This window comes from Tursiops truncatus, chromosome 1, assembly GCF_011762595.2.
Source record: "Tursiops truncatus isolate mTurTru1 chromosome 1, mTurTru1.mat.Y, whole genome shotgun sequence".
Classification (NCBI taxonomy): Eukaryota; Metazoa; Chordata; class Mammalia; order Artiodactyla; family Delphinidae; genus Tursiops; species Tursiops truncatus.
Window position 1 is genome coordinate 2,464,337 of NC_047034.1, and position 12,167 is coordinate 2,476,503.

General features: G+C 49.1%; 1 protein-coding gene across 5 annotated transcripts in view; it reads right to left on the reverse strand.

Annotated features, from left to right (window-relative positions):
- NR5A2 (nuclear receptor subfamily 5 group A member 2) overlaps positions 1–11,598 on the reverse strand; it is a 117,532-nt gene extending 105,934 nt beyond the window's left edge. Inside the window, exons 1-4 of one of the 5 annotated variants that reach the window (XM_073799949.1) lie at positions 11,002–11,598; positions 6,834–6,952; positions 5,166–5,307; positions 2,036–2,682 (exon numbers count right to left, since the gene is read on the reverse strand). In XM_073799949.1, coding sequence (XP_073656050.1) covers positions 2,036–2,682; positions 5,166–5,307; positions 6,834–6,952; positions 11,002–11,083 — 990 coding nt within the window. In that variant the 5' untranslated portion in view covers positions 11,084–11,598. Of the gene's footprint in view, positions 1–2,035; positions 2,683–5,165; positions 5,308–6,833; positions 6,953–7,767; positions 10,142–11,001 lie in introns of those variants that run through there. The other 4 variants (XM_073799966.1, XM_073799961.1, XM_073799955.1 and 1 more) reach the window with 4 other exon arrangements.
- Positions 11,599–12,167: the final 569 nt, after the last annotated feature.

A 12,167-nucleotide genomic window follows, 5' to 3' on the forward strand; every position in this document is an offset into this window, starting at 1 on the left:
ACAAACTTCAACAGTCTTTTTTTTGAATAGATATTTATGAAATTGTCTTTTATCATAAAATCTGAGAGCAAATATTTTGTCTTATTCCCCTTTGCATCCATCTCACACCAACTAACCGCCCGACAAATTTGAGGTCCTCAACTGGTAGCAGTTAATGACTATTATACAATTTTACTTTCTGCCACACATGTGGTAATATTGTTTTCCAATGTCAAACTAATCAGAGTACAAGTGCACGTTTTTTTCCTGAATATAAGAGTAATACCTCCACACACTTGTCATAAAACAATAAGAGCAATTTTAAAATAGCACCGATTTATTGAGTATATAATATAGGCTGGGTTCCCAGGACTAGAGGCTTTGCCCATATAGTCTCATTTATTACTCTAAAAACCTCAATACACGTATTGCTATTCCCATCATACCCTCCATCACCCCCCAAACACCACACCTACAACTTTACCTACAAGAAAACTAAGGCTCAGAGATTGAGGACCTGCCCACAAAGACAGTTACTAAGTAGCAAAGATCTAACGCAAACTGGTTTCCTCTGACCTGGAAGGCTGTGCTTTCCTCACTTGTACACTTCCTAACATTTCGGCTGTATGTAAAATTATCATTTTCATTTTCATTTTCCAATGTCTTACCTGTTCTCTTAAGGGACAAAGTCGTGAACCTAAGAGCACCAGGAAGCTTTGGTTTGGTTTGGTTTTTAATGATAAACAACGCCCTGACTATCCCAGGGTGGTTCCACACTCAGAGGGTTGGGCCTGACAGCTAACAGTGCATTCTGCTTGCCACCCCCCCCCCCCCCCGCCCCACGAGTGATCCCCACCATTAGCTGTCTGTACGCGCGGCATAGAGGCCTAGAGGGTAGGGCTGGACCGGTCAGCATCCTAACAGCAGGCTGGGGGTAGCCTAGTAACTTACTCGGATCCACTCAGATTAATTTTTTTGTTGCAGATCACAGTGCCAGGTGAAGACGGCCACGGAAAGCGCCGTTTTCCGTTGGCACGTGGCTTCCACATTCCCCAGCCCATCCGCGCGCACACAACTTTAAACAGAAACCTTTAAATTAAAAGTCTGCTTTGTACTGTCCTTCTCTCAGAGATTTTTAAATCTCCTCCCAAAGTCCTAGGTGTCTGAAGCAGCCACAGGAAGAGGAGGAAATTGATTTTGTGACAGACAGACTAGAAATCAAACCCAGGATTCAGTTTTGTTTTCAACGCAGAGAACGAAATCACGGACCACCAAATACAGTTTGGTAGCTACTCTCAGATCCCAAACTTCCCTATAACTTTCCCATATTAATTCGGTCTTCAGTTTCAGGAAATAAAATAATTATGTAGTTAAACAGAGATCCTTAGACAAACAAGGGCTGTGTTTACAATGTACCAATCCATTAAAATCAACGACAGACATTGATTATGAGTAGCAAGGCCCAGCCAGGCAGGCTAGCACTTGCCATGGGCCCTTTCCCCAGCCGACAGCAGTAAACATCCTATTGGAATCTGCTCCGAAAACAAAGGCTCTACCGACCTAATGTCAAGGTAAACAGGTAGTAAATACCTACTTGCTAACTACTAACCAGTGGTACCACTTGCATTCTTTAGCGTCTAAACACAACTAAATGTTGGCCTTGTTTCCTTCTAACTTGGCACCATTATAACAGAGCTCTTTACTTGGTCATCTTTTAAAAGTTTACTAGGTTCTGTTTCACACTGGCTTCAGTTCTTTAGCCATAAACCATCTGAGGTTAAAGGGAGTAAGTAGAGACATTCTCCTTCTCAGAAAAGAAAAACCAACCAACTTTCCCCTATTTGACATGAAATGCCATGCCCCCAGATGAAGAGCTACAGAGAAGAAAAGCCCCATAAAGTTAAGTTGCAAATACTTCTGAAGTCAAGGTCGAAAACATCGTCTTACAAAGAAGAAAAGTAAGGAGAACGTGTTTTCCGCACCAAGACCCTATTAAGCAGGGACACAGCCGGGTCTCCCAGAAGGGGCGCTCTAAGCTCCGCGGGCTGGCACGTACCTTGAGCTCCCGGAAGAAGACGCTACTCCGGGCCCACTCCACGATGGAGAAGAGGGTCTGATCTGCCATCTTGCACATGAGCCCGAACGTACTCAGCCTCTCGTGTTTGCTGCGGTTCGCCTGCTCCTGCTGCAAATAGGCCATGATCTTGGCCTGGACCTGGGGCTCATCGGGCTCACACCTCAGCAGTTCCAGGATCAGGTGGGGCATGCTGGCGGGGGAGCTGGTCTGGTAACTGTCCATGTAGGAGTAGCCCATGATGGACTCCGGGGAGCTGGTGTAGGGGTCTGGGTACTCAGACTTGATGGCCCGGCTGGGAAAGTGGCTGTAGGGCTGGTACCCTTGCAGGCTGCCGGGAGGTGGCATCGTCATGCTGATGGGGGACGTTACAAAGGGACTGCGGTCGTAGTCTGTAGGAGGCAAGGCAGCATGGTTCAGAGGTAGGCCTTTGGAGACAGAATGGATGTTCTGAATTGCAGAGGAGATGCTCAGCTCGGAGGGCATGGCTTGGATCACCTGAGACATGGCTTCTAGCTTAAGTCCATTGGCTCGGATGAGGGCTTTTTTCTGCTGCTTCAGGGCCCTGTCCCTCTTGTACATGGGCCCGAACTTATTCCTCCCTCCACGCATTCGGTCCGCCCTTACCGCTGTTGGGGTGGGGGAAGAAAAAAAGAAAGTAAGGGTAAAAATAAGATGTAAATTATTAGCATTCTCCAGATCTCCAGATAGTTAGAAAGGCTGAAAATGGGCCGGAAGTGGTCTGTGTGTGGTTGTTTTCACTACAATAGCCCACCAAGATTCCAAAAAAAAGCCATGTCCTCTTTATTTATGAATTCTTTCCTCCAAGTGTGTTTGTCATCAAAAAAATATTTCGGGGGGCTTCCCCGGTGGCGCAGTGGTTGAGAGTCCGCCTGCCGATGCAGGGGACGCGGGCTCGTGCCCCGGTCCGGGAAGATCCCACATGCCGCGGAGCGGCTGGGCCCGTGAGCCATGGCCGCTGAGCCTGCGCGTCCGGAGCCCGTGCTCTGCAACGGGAGAGGCCACAACGGTGAGAGGCCCGCGTACCGCAAAAAAATAATAATAATAATAAAAAGTTTCAGATATGTAGGGGCATATTAACCCTTTGGTGACTGCAGAGATTTCCTAATTTTTGCTACACACAGGAGATGCTTCATGTTGCTAAAGAAGAGGCTCAGGTCCTATCGTGCCAGTGACACTGTGATTCTCTTTATGGAAACCCAAACTGCTAAAAGGGAAAAAAAAAAAAAATCAAAGGAGCCACTTCTGGATTAAATTGTGACTACTTTTCCTTAGAACATCTTCCTCTCTCAAAGTCTTTCGGTTAATTTGCTGCAAAAGTGTCAGGTACATGCTCTTCTTGGAAAAGCATCCTCACCTGGACTTGACGGGCACCCATCAGGTAGCCACCGGTTATTGTTTTCCATTTAAGCAGAATTGGACATAATTAAAGCAAGTTCATTTCAGAAGCTGTCAAAACGGTCCACCGTCACGATGCTATGTGGCGTCTGGGGCCACGTCTAGTAATTTACTTACCGGGACTCTCCTAGCTCATGGTGGCCAGTGGCAATTAGATAGGACCCAGCAACCTCTGACAGCTTGTGACATGTTGAAATTGCTGGAGGTTAAGTTTTTGAGCTTTTTATCTTAGGATTAGTGTAGCATTAAAAATTTATTGTGAATGCTAGGTATCCAGAACACTGCACAAGATGATAAAGAGTTTTTCAACCGGATGATAATTTATTGAATGTTTAATTGTTTCACATCACTGTGAACAAAGCAGGAGCATGCGTTGCAAGTGACTTACTGTTAAGAAAACACACTTTTTAAGGTAAAGAAATGTAACCTTTTCCCTTTGTTAAAAAAAAGCAATCAAATGACACCATATGCAATCACAACATTTAATGTTTAACATTTTATCTTCTGAGTCTCATACTATAGTAAGCAGCTACCACATTGTTTTGCTGTTTGGAAAATAATACAGGGCTTGGTAATGAAGAAATTAACAAGAATCAGTTACTTCTTTTTCTCAGCCTCCTCTTAAAAGCAACACTGACTTAACAGTCCCCCTGATAACCCAAGTGGCTACTTCTATTGCTATCAGCAATTCAACGGACTTATCTGAAAATTTTTGAGTATTGCCATCAAGTCTGAGTACCACAACAGAAAAGCCCCAAACACGGCTAGTCTGTGCCTCATTGATCAAATAAAATGCACTCCTGTATCTGGCACACCTCAGGGATCTGTATCACTTCTTATTACTTTATTTACAATATATTTAATCTCTGGGAAGTCAGTAGGTCAGAGGCTGCAAAACAGCAACACACCGTAATAGTTCACGAACTACAAATTATTTACAGAAGTCATATATTAAACATTACTTCCTGCCAACCTGTACATCGTAAGTGCAGGTTCTACTTTTTCAACATAAAGTTTAACGTGGCTTTTGAGGAACCATTCTCTTGTTTTCATCAAACCAATGCTACCAATGTAATGGTTCATTATTTTTCATGTTTCCTGCTTCTCAAAAAAATTTTTTTTACTTTGCAGACTCAGTCACCATCTTAAAAGAAAAAAAGAAACGTGCTTTCCCACACAATCAAAAATGATACTCTACCTGAGAAAATCTTTTTATAATTAAAGGCTTTAACTCTTGTTCAAGAATCATGAAACTAATAGTAACAATTATGACAAGCGTACCTATTTTAAAAGATTAAAATCAAACTTTTTTACTGGGGCATCCTGATTTGAAAACTTAAAGGATTTTACAAAATATTTTGGCAAATTATTTTTACCTGTTCTCAGCTGAATCATGTTAGTCTTGCTTTCATCTAACCTGACCTTTCATCTAACCTATGAAATGCATCTGCTCCTCAAACTAAGAAAAGAGGTGAGAAGGCGACACTCTGGTATTGGAATTTTTTTCCTAGTAAATTTCACCAGCATTTAAATGAGACTCGGACCATTCTGCTGACAAAACATCAAAAGATCTTATTGTCAATAGTGTTAAAAGACTAGGAAAATACTGTTACCATGTTATAAGTACAATGTTGTTTTAAATCCTATGTCCTTGGAGAGTTTTAACAGGCAGTGGTCTTTAGAAAAAACTTACCTTCTAGCTTCATTCCAACACTTAGACATTTTTGAAATCGACAGTAAGGACAGCGCTTTCTCTGTGTCTTGTCAATTTGGCAGTTCTGGTTTTCTATACACGTGTACCTTTTATTATTTTGGACTGTTCGCTTAAAAAAGCCCTATAAGAGAAAATAGTGAGATATATTATCAAGCTAACACCCGTCTCTTCCATTGTTTCATTTTAAGGAAATCACCAGTAAATCTTTTCATTGCCCCGTTGGAGCCCTTATGTGGTTCTGTGGTTTGTTTTACATTTTAACAAGATCAACCCTCCCAAACCAAGCTATGGTAGAGACTTTCCTGGCATCCAAGTTGTATTTCAAGAATTGCATCAAATCTTGGGGACCTTTAGCTACGTACCATCTTATCTCAACATTCAGGGAAAAATACATACATATGAACCAGTAATTTTTCGAAGAAAATCTGTTTTCCTATTAACCCTCATATTCCAGATAAGGCACTTATGGAGAGAGCGGCATTGTTTTTAAGTAGCCTGATACAATTTCAGTGGCAAACTACTGTATAATAGCAATGGAAAAATGGAATAGCAAAACACCTCAGATTTTTTACAAATGTCAGCACTAGATAGTTAAAAGCAAAAGGATTTAGAGAATAAAATGGGAAAATGTTCATAATTCCATTGGAATACATTCAAGTTGGGGAACTGTGTAAAGACAAAGGTGAAACTCATGAGGGAAAAAAGCATATATAGCAAAGAGCTGAATTTTAGCAGAGTGTATGCCTTCCTTATATTTCACCCACAAGAATTAATCAAAAATAAAATTTGTAGCTTTGTAACATAATAACAGCTTGGATGGTATATTCTGTTTGTCCTACTAGCCACAAAGTGAAACCATCTTACTTTGTTATAAGGAAAGAAGGGATTTTCTTGGCAGTGGTTTAAGTAATTGTACTGAGTTTTCTACTTTTAAAAATGTTGAAAAATAGGGGGTATCAAATTTACTGGGAATATATAAAAAAGGTCTGAGATAAATCCTTAACGTACAGTTGACATTGTTAGTAATAATACAGTACATCTTACATATTAAAATTTCTTGCCTTTAAATAGGTCATATAATATATTTATGAAAACTACTCTTATTATAAACTTAAGATCTGGTTTCTAATTCTTTATGATATAGATTTCAAAAAAATCTTAAAGGTTATTTTTGGAATAAATCAGGATGAAATCATGCAGTTGGGAATTTAGACTTTTCTATGTCTGTGGGTAAAAAATGTTTGGACGTGTAGCACAGAACACTCTGAAGTTAAAATATATTGGGGAAATACTTTGTCATGTTCGCTCTCAAGAACAACGATGCTTTAAATATATATAAGTCAAGCAAAATCAATACTTTGGACCGTTAGAAATAGAAGTCTTTCTACAGCTCTATGACCTTCCTACCATAAACTATTTTAAAGCCATGAGACTGGCAAAGTTTTCTAAACAGCATAAATCTCTTTGCCTTTTGAATTAAATTGGACACATATTGCTAAGAATCATCTCACTAAGACTCACTCATTCCCTCTCTCATTTTTAATTGGGTCCAAAAAAGACAGCCTATATTTAGCTTTAAGAAGTAATCCAATGGTTTATTTTGGGTTTGAGCATTATATTTCTCAGATAGCAACGTAGAAGGCAAACCTTGCAGCTTTCACAGGTGAGGAGCCCATAATGGTACCCAGACACTTTATCTCCACAAACGGGACAGAGTTCCTCAAGATCTTCATCATAGGAGTAATTCACCATTTTAAACTGAGACACTGAAACAAGAGAAATGCATGCACACATCCAATTAATTTACTAGGTAGGTTTTAATCCTGCAATAAAAACCATTTTGGTGACTGGTGGGCAAACATCACCAGGTAAAATAGAAAATAAAAATGTTCTACCCAGATGTACTGCAGAGAGCTATTTTCATACAGTGGAAGTAAAACATCTTTTGGCATGCGCTTTGCATTATTTTAATTTAAAAATAATTCTAATATCTTGCGTTAAAAATTCTTAAGCTGACCACTGTTGAACATGAGTCCCCCTAACTCTGCAAAGCAACAGATCAGAATAGAAACACGAATTGCATAAAGTAACAACTTCGAATTTCTTTTAAACCTCCTTGAGGTTAAGTTCCAAAATGTCACCTTTGCCTAAGGGAGAGAAAGGAGCACACGGCATTATCCTCCCACTGGAATGAGTTTGCTTAAAGTCCACCGAACTATAAGGGTGTTTAGGGAAAGCAACACCAATATGCAAACACTTGGCGGGGGAACGGATGCCCCAGAAACCTTCTCAGCAGCCCCATTTTAACCACAGCCTGCTGCTCCCAGCGTTCAGATCTGTTAGATTAATCCAAACATTCAGTTACGTAGTGATAGGGCTTTCCCCTCCACACTTTTCAAAAATCTCCTGTAAAAATAAAAAGGCAAAAGGCAGGACGCCTGGACCAAAAAAAAAAAGAAAGAAAGAAGAAGAAAAAGAAGGAAGGGGAAAGATACACACGAGGGTTTGGTTTCGTCGCAAAGTACTGAAGTCATTTAATGAACTTCACATGTTTCCGATCATCACCGCAAAATATAAACACCTCGAGTTCGCCCTGTTAAACAGAAATCAGGCCGCGGCTCTGAGCGGCTCCCTGCAGGGATCGGGTAACCGGCCTTCCTTCCGACGCAGCACCGCGAAGGCGTCTTCACAGCTCCAAGATGGATAAACCGCATAGCGGAGGCAGTGGCCAGGAGACCCCAGATAATACCTGATCCGGTCCCTCCCGGAGACTCGGTCCTCGCCGATCGAGCCTCGCAGCGCGCGCCGCAGGGGACGTATGGCGAGGGCAGGTCCGCGCAGCCCGGCCGCCGCCCGCAGCCTCCCGGCACCTCCGGTGAAACCCCGGGCGCATTCGCCTCTCGCCCCTTGCTCAACTTTCGGCTACACACAGGCGCACAAACGCCCCAGTCAAGTTTGTTTTAAGTTAATCAGTGGCATTTGCAGGGGGCGGGGCGGGGCGGGAGGGGGTGGATGGGGAACCGAGGGCCGGGCAGAAGCTTCCTCTGATTTGTTTACCAAATAGGAAAGGGAGAAATAGCCCCCAGCCCACCCCCAAAGTACTCGGCCGCTCTATCACCATAGTGGCCTCCTTGCCAATGATTACTGATTTTTTTTTTCTCTTTAAAATAAAGTTCTATTTTCTTTACGGATCCTAGGGGCCTCCGGAAAGGGCCGTCGGGGTGAGGGTCCTTGCAGCGCTTCTCGGCTGAGCCGCGACCGGCAGAGTGGGGCCGGCTCTCTCCCAGGGACTCAGAGCCCTGGGCTGGGGAATAAACCTAGGTGAGTTAGCCAGAGTTTGGGCGGGTGGGGGCCTGTCCCGGGAAGAGATGTTCCAGCCGAGGTAGACGTGTGGGCTCCGAGAAGCAGAAATAAAGAGAAGCAGAGCGCAGTCCTCCCGGCGGTGCCCTGAGCGGGCCGCGCTCGCGTTTGGGGAACCTGGGGGTTTGGCCGAGGCTGAGAGTTCCAGAAGTTTGTTAATAGCCCCATCCCTCCTAAAGCTCGTGACTATTGTCTTGAGGCACGTTTTAGGGACGGAAAAAGGTGTGCTTTACCAAGTGTGTTCTCTTCTCCCTCCCCCTTTCCCCAACAAAGTAAACTTTAACTTCGCCTCTGAGAGGCTCGGAGAGGTAACCGTTTCCAGGGGACCCGGTGCGCGCCTCGGGGATCCGACACCCAAAAGACCGGGGCTGGGGGTGGGACCCTCTTGGAAAATTCAAAGGCAGAGGCCGTGTGGGGAGACCGACGGTGCGGTGCGAGACCGGGGCACCTTTCAGAGGCGCCCAGGTGCTGTTAACCCAAGATAGCGTTTGGAGCACGGAGTGCATCCGAGCAAATAAGTCCCGGTCTTGAGAAAGGAGAAGGAGCGGTGGGGCCTTGGACAGCGAAGGCCTCAGAAGCACGCGGACAAGTTCCCCGAACTGTCCCGGGACCCGGTAGCGGGTCCTCTTTCTGCCCCCCGGTCCCCCGCCCCGCGGGTCGGACGGCAGTGCGTCCCCGGCCGAGACCAAAGCGAGCCCGGTCCTGGGGTGCCTGTCCGCCGGGGCTCCCCTCCGGCGGCAGGCCGCGTGGCCTGGATGGAGGAAGCCTCGCCCGGGCGCTGCCCACCCGCTTTCGACCCCGAGGCTAAGCCAGCGGCCCGGAGGCTTCCCGGAGCCCTAGGCACCAGGGAAAGCCAGCTTTCTGCTCTGGGGCAGTAGGTCGGGTCGAGAACGCCCCTCTCGAATTCTACAAAGAAAATATTACAATGGCATTTCCCTCCCACCTGCCCCCAAACCCTGATTCTTGCCTCCCCGGCTTCCTGTTCCAGCTTCTCCCTCCGCTGCTTTTCCCGAGTCACCCAGAAACGCGCGCGGTAAGGAGAAGCAGAAACTTCCCCTTGACCCAAAAATCTCGCCGGCCCCAAGCACGCCCAAAGGATAGTCCTTCGCGGCAGCTGGCGGCGGAGGGTCTCGGAGGCAGCTCCCCGGCGCCGCTTCCCCCGACCCCCCTTCGCGGAATCCCAGGTGCCAGAGGGAAAGCCTCTTTGGGCCAACCGGGTCCCCTCGGCAGCCAACCTACAAGTTGGACTCTAGGGCCTTGGGCCCAGGGGACGTCCACGGCCCTCCCTGGAGGCTGAGCGAGACCCCAGGATCCGCGACTGGTATCCGACCCCACCAGCAGGACGCACGCCTTCCCGCCGCCCCGTCTTCTCAAAGCAGCGGGGCGACTTCAGGCCCCGGGCCCAGCGCCGCCGCTCCCGCACAGCCGCGTGCACCAGCCCTGAACTCTGCTCTCAACGCCTCCCCGGCCCTTTCAAGTTCGTTCAAGGGGATGGCAGGAAGCGTTCCGGGATCACAGGCCCGCCGGCCCGCACATCCTGCGCGCTGGCAGGGGCGAGGATGGAAGGGCACCGGTGACTCTTCCTAGCATTGTTCCCTCCCCGGCCCCGAGCAACTGCGCTAAACTTCTGAAGGGCTCAATACGGCCAGATCTAGAGTCGCTTATTTTGGAATGCGGCGAAAATACAGCCTACGGGATTTGCTTTTTTTTTTTTTTTTTTTTTTTTTGCTGTTGTTATTAGCAATCAAAAGCTGGGAAACGAAAAAGGACTTCCAGTTTCCCAGGTCTCAGACAGAAGAGCTTGAGGCTAAACCGCCGCCCCCGCCCAACACTCACTCCGCAGCGCCCGACCAGAGGACGGGCTGGGAATAACTGGTTCTCTCCAGTTCTGCCTGCAGTTTTATGAAGTTGTTCAAATACGAGCCGGCTCCCTGGGTGCGCCTGGGCTGTGGGGCGCCCGTGCGTCCTAACACCGCTAAGCCCGCTCTCCCCGAGGCTCCATCTCTCCCTGCAGTTGACTTTCCCAGGCAGTGTTCTTCCACCGCTGAAGAGCACTGGTTCAAGTTCCCGCCGATTCCAACGACTGGGAACCTGCTCGGGTTTCCCGCGAGACATTCCGTTCCTTAGAATGATCTTTAGAATAATAAGATCTTTGGCCTGAAGCTGACCCGCTCTTGTAGCCAGAGCTCGAAGCCTCTCTTTTCTTAATTAGAAGTGGCCAATTAGGCATTGCTTGGAAAATCCCCGCCCCGCATTGTTCAAGAGCCATAAACTTTTATGCCTGCCCCTGGGGAAGGGGCCCGACGCCCGCGCGCAGCCCCGCAGCCCCGCAGCCCCGCGGCGACCAGCGCTCGGCGGCCACACAGGCGCCCGCGCTGGGCAGGCGGCTGCAGCCCGCGGGGCGAGCCCGGGGCGCTGGAGCCGCGGGAGCCAAGCGCCGCGAGCGCCTCCTTACCTTGCATGTTTTCCGGCATCTGCCCCTGTTCCCCATGCGACCGAGCCAGTCCCAGAGCTTCCGTCTCCACTTTGGGCAGCATGACAAGGCGGCCGCGGGCGGGGTAGAGGGTCCGTGCCGGTCCGGAAGCCCAGCACCTGGACGCCGGCAGCACAGCTTCAACTCCACCGGGAAGAAGGAGGGGGCGACCGGGTGGCTGCTTCCTCGCCCGCCGTCAGGAGCGCGCCTCCGCCGCTTCCGGGGCTGCCGTCAGGACCCCCGAGCCCCGTCCAGGCTCGCGGCTCCCGAGCCGCCCCGGAACCGCGAGGAGGAGGCAGCAGGCTGCAGGCTTAGACCGCGTCCGGGCGCCCCGGTCCGGCTCGGCAAGGGCGCAGCTGCCCGGGGCGCGAACGCGCGTACGGCCGAGCTCCGGACGCGCAGCGGAGGCGGCGGCCGACCTGCTGCCGCCGCGGCGGTGCCACTGCTCCCGGACGGCTCGGCTCTGGCAACCCGCACCCCGCCCTCCGCCGCCCAGCGCTCCGGATCCGCAGGGTCTCTCGCGCGCGCTTTCTCTGGCCTCACTCTCCTCTCCCTCCTCGCCTTTCCTCTCCTCTCCGCCCCTTCCCCGTCTCTGCTTCCCTCCCGCTCGCTGTCAGACTTGGAGTTAGGAAGTTCCAGCCTCCCTCTGTCGCTTCGTCTACTCCTCTCCAGCCCGGGGAGGCGAGGCTGGGAAGGACAAGGGGAGGAAGAGGAGGAGAAGGGAGGCGAGTAGGGCTGGGTAGGGGCAAGAGGGGATGAGGGGTGATGACAGTGAATGGGGACGCGGGCTCCGGACTCGGGTCGGACACCAGGCGCCAGCCAATGAGGACGAGGCGCAGGCTCCAGTCCCCTCGCCTGCCCCAACCTCTTCACCCCGCCTCGCCCCCTCCTACCCCACCCAGGCCCGGGGCGGGGGATGCGCACGCGGCGGGTCTTAACAGCGGGTGAGAGGCGACCTCTGTCTGAGCGCGGCGGCCAAGGAGAAGCTCGGGCGGAGATGTCCGCGCGCAGAGGGGAAGCCAGAGGGACGCGAGTGGGAGTTGGGGGTGAGGGGGCGCCCCCCGTGTGCGCCGGGTGAGGGGCTGCAGGAGGACTTAAACACATTTAAACAACCCAGAAATGAAAAGAAGAGCTGGCCTGCTCTCGAG